At 40.9% G+C, this 9745-nt stretch overlaps 1 protein-coding gene and 1 long non-coding RNA gene across 2 annotated transcripts in view; one reads left to right on the plus strand and one right to left on the minus strand.

Annotated features, from left to right (window-relative positions):
• Positions 1 to 4413: 4413 nt before the first annotated feature.
• tagln2 (transgelin 2) overlaps positions 4414 to 9745 on the minus strand; it is an 8325-nt gene continuing 2993 nt past the window's right edge. The window contains exons 2-5 of the mRNA XM_053617547.1: positions 7205 to 7389; positions 6615 to 6786; positions 6117 to 6219; positions 4414 to 4874 (exon numbers count right to left, since the gene is read on the minus strand). Of these exons, the coding sequence (XP_053473522.1) occupies positions 4730 to 4874; positions 6117 to 6219; positions 6615 to 6786; positions 7205 to 7384 (600 nt within the window). The 5' untranslated portion in view covers positions 7385 to 7389 and the 3' untranslated portion in view covers positions 4414 to 4729. The remainder of the gene's footprint in view (positions 4875 to 6116; positions 6220 to 6614; positions 6787 to 7204; positions 7390 to 9745) is intronic.
• Positions 6109 to 7066, plus strand: LOC128603253 (uncharacterized). Its single transcript, XR_008384998.1, has 2 exons — positions 6109 to 6399; positions 6539 to 7066. It is a non-coding gene; the product is annotated as an uncharacterized LOC128603253 (long non-coding RNA).

Here is a 9745-nt window from a genome sequence, read left to right on the forward strand (position 1 = left end):
CTGGAAGCCCCGCCCCCTTCCCCAATCTTGCGTGCGGTCCACCTGTACTTCACCTGGGCTTTCTGTCAAGATAACAGGACAATGCTGTGAGTGTTCAGTGTGTTTGACTTGTGTAACAAACAACTCTTTTGAAAGAGAAAACGGAGGAAGATTTTGACCCAAAAAGATGAAAACGTACTGTTCTGGTTTTTGCTCCAGATCACGCCCGGGCTTGTCGACATGTGCAGTGCAGCAGGCGGAGGGATTTGACAGTATGTGTTGTAGTTGCAGTAATGAACACTGGAGTGTGTTATAATTAACACCAAATTTAACCAAATGAAGGAGTAGAGGTTTTCTTTCTCTCGGTCTTGAACCTACATCTCCAGTTCATGTCCAGTTGTCTTAGTTGAATAGGAACCCAACCTTACTCTAGATTTCCAGGATTTCCAATGAGAAGTTGTATATATTCACTTAGCAAATGCTTTTATCCAAAGCGACTTACAATTGAGGAAATACAAGCATTTTAATCTACAATTACATTTAGATCTATCTATTTAGATTTATTTATTTATTTGTTTGTTTGTTTGTTTGTTTGAGACAAAATCTAGTCCAAACAGCCGTTAAGTACTGTTGTCACTTTTGGTCCTTTATGTTCTAGAAATCTCTCATGAATAAAGATAGGTAGCTTCTCGGTTCTGGAAATCTGTACGAGTATAGTACAAAATAATATACAGACCAGAACTCAAAATATGGTGTTTTTAGATATTCCCCTATCCCTGGCTATTGAACTTTACTCTGGTTACGATCCGGTAAGTCCATTTTCTTCTTTGGCCTGGAGAACATGACATCCATTAACTGAAAGGTTGACTCCTCAGACCACAGAAGATGTTTCCAATGTTCATCATTCCATGTCAGAGAAGCCACCCAGAGAAAAACCTGGCTTCTTCTGTACAGTCTTGTATTTGTGGGCAGTGCCAGGTGTCCTAGCAGGACAACATCATGGATCCTCCAGTATAGTTGCATGTCAGGCAGGATTAGGTTCTACATAAAGTAACCTTACTTCTTTTTATGCCAATAAAGTTTTTTGTCATCTCATCTGACTATAAATTGTGGTTCCCGTTTGCTTCTACTTGTGCTTGGAGACAAGAAAGTACTTTTTTATTTATTTATCTTGTGGTACTGTGTTCACACGCAGGCGGCATGTTAAATTAAATTGCATGGAAATTCCTATAAAGTAACTGCGTGTTATCACTTGTTTGGACGTGTTTTAACACATGACGACTGTTTTACGCTCTATAACGTAAATGAGAAGCAAATTCTTCCCTTTTTTTGTTTCTGGTCCAAATTTTTCCACAACAGTCTGAATGGTAAGAAGATATATTTGCAGATGTACTGTACAACGATAAGATGAACGGTCTAGCTAAATACAGTAAAGGTTACAAGACGACGTATTTCTCTGGCGGTGTCGTCACGAAGCTGGAGGCCGGAGGCGTCGTCTACACCAAACTCCCCGCCAACTCGAAGCAATACGGCAACACGGATAATCGCACCACTTTCAGCGGCTTCAGCGGTTGAGTGGTTAATTCAAGCGACAAAATCTTTCTTTATATGTATCTTTATTCTGGGTTCATAAACCAAACCGAGCACCAGATGGCAGTCTAGCACTGGCATTCGTCTTTTTCATCAGTCCACCCTACGTAGAGGGTTCATTCTTGCAATAGTAGAATTATTACCACACAGCTTCATTCTGATCAATGCATTTATAGGTTTGATTTAATATGTTCATGGCCATGAAAATGTTTTTGGCATGGTGGGCATGTCTAATATTTTTTGGCAGATGTGACTCAGGTGGTAGAGCGCGTTGTCCACTAATCGTAGGGTCAGAGGTTCGATTCCCGGCCCACATGACTCCACATACCGACATGTCCTTGGGCAAGACACTAACCCCAAGTTGCTCCCGATGGCCAGTTAGCGCCTTGCATGGCAGCTCTGCTACCATTGGTGTGTGAGTGTGTGTGAATGTGTGAATGAGACACAATGTAAAGCGCTTAGGATAAAAGCGCTATATAAGTGCAGACCATTTTCTAATATCGAGTGGCACTATTGCAAAGCACTAATGAACGTGAAAACCAATGGGCCAGGGAATTACATCAGATTCTAAAGCAAAGCCTTGGTTTAATTCTTAAAAACGAAATCCCCGGATGATTGGTTTTTTTTTTTGTCATTGAGGAGATAAAACGACGCAATGAAGGTTTTGCTTTTCAGTGTGTCACGTTGTCTTCATGTCACAAACGAAACGCCAAACCGGTACCATCTGTGTATGTTATTTCACTTTTCATCCTGGTGAGATTGCTCATCGATCTGGCTTGGAATCTTCTACATGGCGTAAGAAATATCTGGTGAAGAAGGAGGCGGTGCTGTGAGACCAGTCCAGTCATGAGTTCCATACTGTTTCGAGCTTCAAGGTTTACTATGGTGAAGCGAAACGTTATTGGTTCTCAGGAGAGACGTCCTGCAAGCAGCCTGTTGGAACATCTGGGAAAACCACGCAGAGGTTGTGAGCTGCTAAGAATGTCTTGACGAACATAGTTTTATTGTTTCTTTTTTTTTTTTTGTATTGTTTTAAGAAGGAAGGAAGACTAATCAGGCCAAAGGAATTCCTGAGGAATGCTACTGTGATCAAAGATAAGGAAAAGAAGAAGAAGCCTTTCACATATACATTACAGCACAGCGAAATTCTTTTTCTTCCCATATCCCAGCTTGTCAGGAAGTTGGGATCAGAGTGCAGGGTCAGCCATGGTACGACGCCCCTGGAGCAGGGAGGGTTAAAGGTCTTGCTCAAGGGACCAACATGGCAGCTTGGTGGTGCTGGTGCTGGGGTTTGAACCCCCTGGACCTTCTGTTCAGTAACCCAGAGCCTTTAAGCATTGATCCACCACTGCACACCCCAAGGAAGGTCTGAGTAAAGAAAGGCAGCAGGATGACGTGAACAGATGGAATGTGATGGATGGATAATGGAGGGAGAAGACTAAGAATCCAGAAGACCCAACTTAGACACTTTCCTGACACAGATATCTGTTATTGCTGTATACTGGGAATCCATTAATGTAGATACAGTCCAGACCTTATTCACATTAAATACTACGGAAACATATTGAGATGTAACCATGACAACGAACACATACGACAGGATTATAGCTATAAGCTAGGTGACGTTAACGCTGTTTAGCTTCTCTTTAACTTAAATTTAAATATGTGGTTTTGGTTGGCCAGTGTGTGTGTGTATGTGTGTGTGTGTTTAAGCAGCATTAGCATTTCCTCCCACACACTGTGTTGCTATGATACACAGCTGGGGAATGATAAGTAAGCAAAGTTCAAGCGAACCATGCAGATATGCGCTATTTGCAATATTTCCCCCATCTGAGGTGTTTATTTATAGAAGCTTTCGGTTTTCGGTTGCAAATAAGCTGCGTTACTTGTGTAATTCAATGTGGTGTTATTCGCATACGAACATATGAGGACCAAAGTGTGTGTCAGGAATGATTAAAGATGGTAGTTCTGAGATCCTAACGTCAACATGGATTAATATTTATGTCTGTAAATCTCAAGCCCAAGAGTTCTATATAGAATCTTCTATATTCTATCAGTCACGTTCCTCTTCCTCAAATCCTCCATCAATCCATAAAAAAACCAGATCTTTGAATATGCATGACTATGCAAATTAACCCCTCCCAATTCTGGTTCAGCAACCATCCCGACGCCATCACTTATAGATTGTGTTTATTGAAATCGTTCACTGCTATTGGACTTTACTGTCGGTATTGTTAGCACGTAGCCATGCTAGGTGACTGACGGTAAACTTCGGTCACCATGCCGTCCTGTAATAATTTGCATATTGGACTGTGACAGGTTAAACCCATTTTATGACATCACAAAATGAGCTCTTATGTCACCAAATCCCAAAAATTTATCCAAAAATACTGAAAAAGATTTCAAATGGGACCCTACTTTTTTTTTTTAACAAAATTTTAACATTAATATTCGGATCAGAATCAGAATAATTATTCACCTGGAAATAGTCAGGTTTATTAATGGGATTATTATAGCTCATAGAGTCAAATGGTTTTTAAAAACACTCGTACGGCTCATGTTTCTAATGTTCTCGGGAAAGCTAAATAAAAGGCAAACCCTCTCGCCTCTCCTCCCGCTTATCCGGTGTAATAATCCGTGCGGGTATGTGAAGGGGCTCCACCAGAAAAGGCAAAGCCAGATTAAGTGATAGCAGAGGTTCAGCCAGAAAGGAGGACGGAGGGTTTCTCATCTCATCCCTCTTGTCTTAGAAATTCCTCTTTTCTTACATAAGAGTAAACAGTACGCTTGTGCTAATCTGAAAAGAAGAAACTCCGGTGGTGCACAAAACAGCAAGGAGATCAATTTAGTTGAGGTTGAAAGAAATTTATTTGCAAAATCATCTACTGAAAATCAGAATATAATGCACAAACATACTAAGATTATGGTCATATATTAGCATTAGGCTAATTTGAGATGAGTTTGTTTTTTGCATGGAATGTATCACACGATCTCGTCTTCATGACTATATTACTGTTGGTTTAATATGACAGTGAAGTGATTATGCCTGGTTTGTCATTTGGTCCCTGTGAGTGTCCGGTGTGTTTTCTGACTGAGTGGTTATAACTGGGTGCGTGTTTGACGCTCTCCAATACGCGAAGTAGGTCAGAAATCACGAACTTTAGTTGAGGATCTGCCGGGGTCGTCCGTAGCCAGTCATTCCCGCCTGAGATGCTCCTCTGTTGGAGCCCATCTGCAGGCCGATGACGCTCTGACCCTCCTTCAACTGCTCCTCCGTGAAATCCCGCTTGTTCTCTTGCGCTTTCCTAAGAAACACACACGTGTCCAAACAATCAAAAGGGTTCCCGATGAGTCTGCATCTAGCTACAGTCTTTGGTATTACAGCGCGAACGTTAACCTGCATGGAAATGGTAGGCACTTGAGGTGAACCCACTTGTTCTTAGCTAGCTAACAAATGTCACAATGCGTTAGCAAGTTTAGCAATCAGTATGAACGTTAGCTAAACAATTAGCTAGCTCCAAACAGCTCCACCTGCGATATGATTCGAACCCTTGTCGCAGGCGATAGTCTATGCAGAGCACAATGGCACCATCCTTCTTAAAGACGAAAACCTAGACGTTTATATTGAATATCGGAAAACTAGAAAAATCAGTAACTGCTAAAAGATTTTGGTAGAGTTTATCCAAAACTGTCCAAGTAAATGGTTTAAAGGTTAAAAGTCCTGCTAAATGAGGCAGTGCTGTGACTGAAATCAAGGCCTTTGTGCAAAACTTTTACCACTAAGCCACGACTCTTAAAGGAGCTTAAGGGCACATATGTCTGACATCATGAGTCTGAGTCTCATTTTATACATGTAAAGAATTCAGATTACTCTGTCCTCTCTCTCTCTCTCTCTCTCTCTCTCTCTCTCTCTCTCTCACAATCATTCCCATGGCTAATTAATGCTAGGTCCACTGAAACCTTGACCTTAGTGACTAAAAGACCTTAGTGACTTAGTTTTGTAAAATAAATCTCTCACTTTTTTGTGCGGACCGGGTAATTGTGAGGACATTTGACACTACCCTATCATTATGAGGATTTAGACCTTTTGGGTCCTCACAAAATAGCTTTTGGGCCCCCCCCCCACCACACACACACACACACACACACACACACACACAAGGTTAATGTTTCAACTCCATAGAAACTTGAAAGGACATGCTTATCTTTGCTACTGTTCCTTAACTCTACACAGTGCTGTGTGAATTGCGTCATCTTCAGAAGCCTGTCCTGTGTGTGTGTGTGTGTGTGTGTGTGTGTGTGTGTGTGTGTGTGTACATGGTCGTACATACGCATGATGCAACAACACACACAGTAATGTGTAGTGTTAAGAAACAGTAGAACTGATAAGGTTTTCAAGTTTCTATGGAGTTAAAACATTAACCTGTGTCTGTGTGTGTGTGTGTGTGTGTGTGTGTGTGTGTTTGTAACTGAGTGTTGTTGCGTTGCCATAGTGATCATTTGGCTGAGCTGATGTGAAACCAGGAAGAGGAAGTGGTATTACTCACCTATGGAACCAGTTAGGGTCGCCACGGTAACAGCCATCGCCCTTGGTAACTGCCAAACTTCCCAATGACATCAGAGTCATCTGCACTGCCGCCAAGTCTTTACCTACAAACACACATACACACACACACACACACACACACACACACAGTCGCAGTCTGTATATAGTTGGTCTCACCATCATCAGCACATTGTGGACGTGTCCCAAACCACATCATGTTTTTGATATGGGCCCAATGCGTTACAGCAGTGCATTGTGGGATACTAGGTAGTGTAGTGAATTAGGTGTGTTTTGTGACAAAATCATAAAATCAAAGATAAATGCAATAAATTGAGAATACTTTATAAATAATTGTTGCACACCTATATTTAACAAAGATTTTTTTTCAATCAACATTTTAATCAATCAAATGATGAAGCAAAGGTCTATCCAGAACATCCACAGGTCTATGTTGTACGTTTTCCAAAATGAAGAAACGAGGACTCGACGGAAGACTCACCATCCCAGAGGTCCACCGTCTGGAAGATGTCAGTTTTGGTGACTCCGTATTTCTCAGCGGCTGTGAGGAACTGTGAGATCTGCTCCATCTGCTTGAAGGCCATGCCGGTGCTCTGGAACTTCTTCACTGGCTTAGAGGCAGGATAGAGGCTGTTAATGAGCTCGCACAAGACCTGCGGAGACAAGTGGAGGCAGGAGAGAGAATTATTATTATTATTATTTTATTACAGTAAATATTACTTTGTTGGATATTTTATTTATTTGTGATTTTACAATTCCGAAAAAGAAAATAGTCGAAGGAAAAAAAATCAGTTAAAAAAACAATTTAAATGTTTATTTTATGTTAATTAATCAAAATTTTATTATATAATTAATTTTGTTAACATGCATTTTGGGTTCTTTAAATACATTTAAATTACAAAAAAAATCAACAATAAAATATCAGGGAAATCGTTTGAGCTATACTGTACTATATTTACCTTTATAAAAAAATACAAGTAATCCAGAAAAAAAGCATTAAATTATTAAATGTATTTAATTTTATAACTTATTAGGATATCAACATACACACACACACACACACACACTTACACATCCATCTTTAAGCCACGTCTGGAAGCCCTGTCTGCCAGGTTGTGGTTTTCCCACGGATGGACCGCACTGAGCCACGATCCACTCAACGAGCCGCTCCTCCAGCTCCGGGTCGTACTTCTTGTCAATCTTATTTTGAACCTCACGGCTCAAACCGTATGAAGGACCCTTGTTCGCCATCACGCCTGCAAAACACACAAACACACACACACACACACACATTCAGGTTGTACTGGTGTTTTAAGGACTTGTTACAAAAGGACTTGTAAGGACATTGTTATACATTCAACCCAGCTGTTTGGGGTAATCCGAGGACTTTGACAATGAAGTTTGACCTTTTTAATTGTTTCTTTAAACACAACTCAGTTGTACAATCAGCAAAAGAACTCACATGCACACACAAGTTTGTCTTACTATTCTAACGAGGACCTCCCGTTAACATATTTATCAAGACAGCTAATTAACCCTATGCCAAGGTGGGGGGGGGGGGGGGGGGGGGTTAGACCAGCCAAATACCCATCACCTCCACACCACTACCTACCTCCCCTCCCACACACACACACACACACACACACACACATTCAGGTTGTATTGTCCTTTTCAGGGACTTGGTACTGACTTAAGTGGCTCTGTAACAAAAATAACTCTAACTTTAGCCAAAACTATTTACAGAAACAGTCAGTATTTTGGATCTTTTTGTAAATTGTTTATTTTAACCTTACATTAATCTTGCTTAAGGAAAACATAGATAAATAGCTTGCTTACAATAAATCAATACAAGGTTGTGAAAACCAGTCGAAAGGGAGCCTGGGATATCCTCGTTTACATGTGGCTGCCCCAGCAAGGACATTTACACCCTTGTGAGAATGTCACAAGTGCTCAAATACACTCACACACACACACACAAAATTTGTCGTGCTATCCTTGTGAGGACCATCCATTTAATTAAAGCAGTTTTCCTCATGAGGACCTGCCAAATACCATATAATTATGAATCTTTCAGATATTCCTATTATTATGGGGGCATTGATAGGATTATCTATCAACCGCGCACACACACACACACACACATACATTCAGGTTGTGCTTTCTGAGGACTCAGTAATCTCACCTTAATTTATACATGATTTGTGTAATATCACTGTTAACTGCAACTGTAAAACCACTAAAAGGATAAAAAAAAAAAGTAACCTAAATGAAATGTAATGTAAAAAGGTGTTAAACGTCACATTTTACCCGTCACCGTGTTTTTGTCAAGATGTTTTAGAAACTTGAGCCGTAAACTCAAGCTTGAGTTGTTGTACCGTAATGAAATTACATAATATTCGACTGAAGTTGCGTAACGTTTTAGAACGGTATTCGAGAATAAACGAACTGCGACAACAAGAAGTTGTCTGTGTGTGTGTGTGTGTGTGTGTGTGTGTGTGCTATCCCTGTTGAGGCCTCACGCTTGACCAGGCAAGCAGCACACACCCACAAAACTGGCCCACAGTCTGTAATCACAAACCGCTGATCTTTGTTTGGGTGGATGTGTGTGTGATTGTGTACTTATACAGAATTTAGGCCACGGCTTCGCCAGCTCTCCTACGTAATGTTTAATAATTAAATACGCTCAAGTCATTAAATATCATTTGGGATTAGATACGGGCGTGGCTTCTCACGCGACAGACGCAAAAGCTTTTTAACGCTTCTAAACCGAACGTTCAGCCGACGTTGTAAATACACACTTGCGCGATAAAGTTCGTTGGAAAGTTCGACGGGAGGACACGCTGATAACCACTTCCTGCCTGCAGTAAGCAATGTGAAAATTGTGATTCTGAAACCCAGCCACATCCTTTAGCTAACACTCACTCCTCTTTTCTCAACACTGCAGCTCCTGAAGCCAAAATCCAGAGAGACGTGTGAAACCAGGCCACACGTCAGGTCAGCATTAATTTCGCATTTGAGTGTGCGAACCGATTGCTGCAGAATCGAACTGGTTCAAACGAGTCGCTACGGAAAAAACAATTTGTTAGAATGCGATTGGATGTACACACCTGCAGTTCGTCAAAATCGCGATTAGCAATAAATAAGGAATAAAACGCGTCAGAGTGCACAGAGTGCTAGGTGGTTGTCCTGCATCTTCAGTAAATAAGCTACAGTTAGTCCAAAATGCAGCTGCTCCTATTTTATCATCTCTACTCTGGTTACCCCTTAAGTTCTGTATCGATTATAAAATACTGCTACTCGCCTATGAAGCCCTAAACGGCTTAGCTCCTTTATATTTAACCAATCTATCCAACCTATCACATTAGAATCTTTCACGCTCTTTAAGGTTGCAAAAGTCTGGACTTTTTATAATCCCAAGGATATCAAAGTCTACCAAAGGAGGTAGAGCTTTTTCTCACTTAGTTCCTAAATAGTCTGGAATGGCCTTCTTGATAATGTTCAGGTTTTCATACACACTCTCTCAGTTTCTTTAACCTAGCATTTACATGCTAGAACATTCCAGCCCCAGCTCAGAACCAGCCTCTACGACAATTCCAGTTGACGCCAACGCCT

The sequence above is a fragment of the Ictalurus furcatus genome, chromosome 28, assembly GCF_023375685.1.
Source record: "Ictalurus furcatus strain D&B chromosome 28, Billie_1.0, whole genome shotgun sequence".
NCBI lineage: Eukaryota > Metazoa > Chordata > Actinopteri > Siluriformes > Ictaluridae > Ictalurus > Ictalurus furcatus.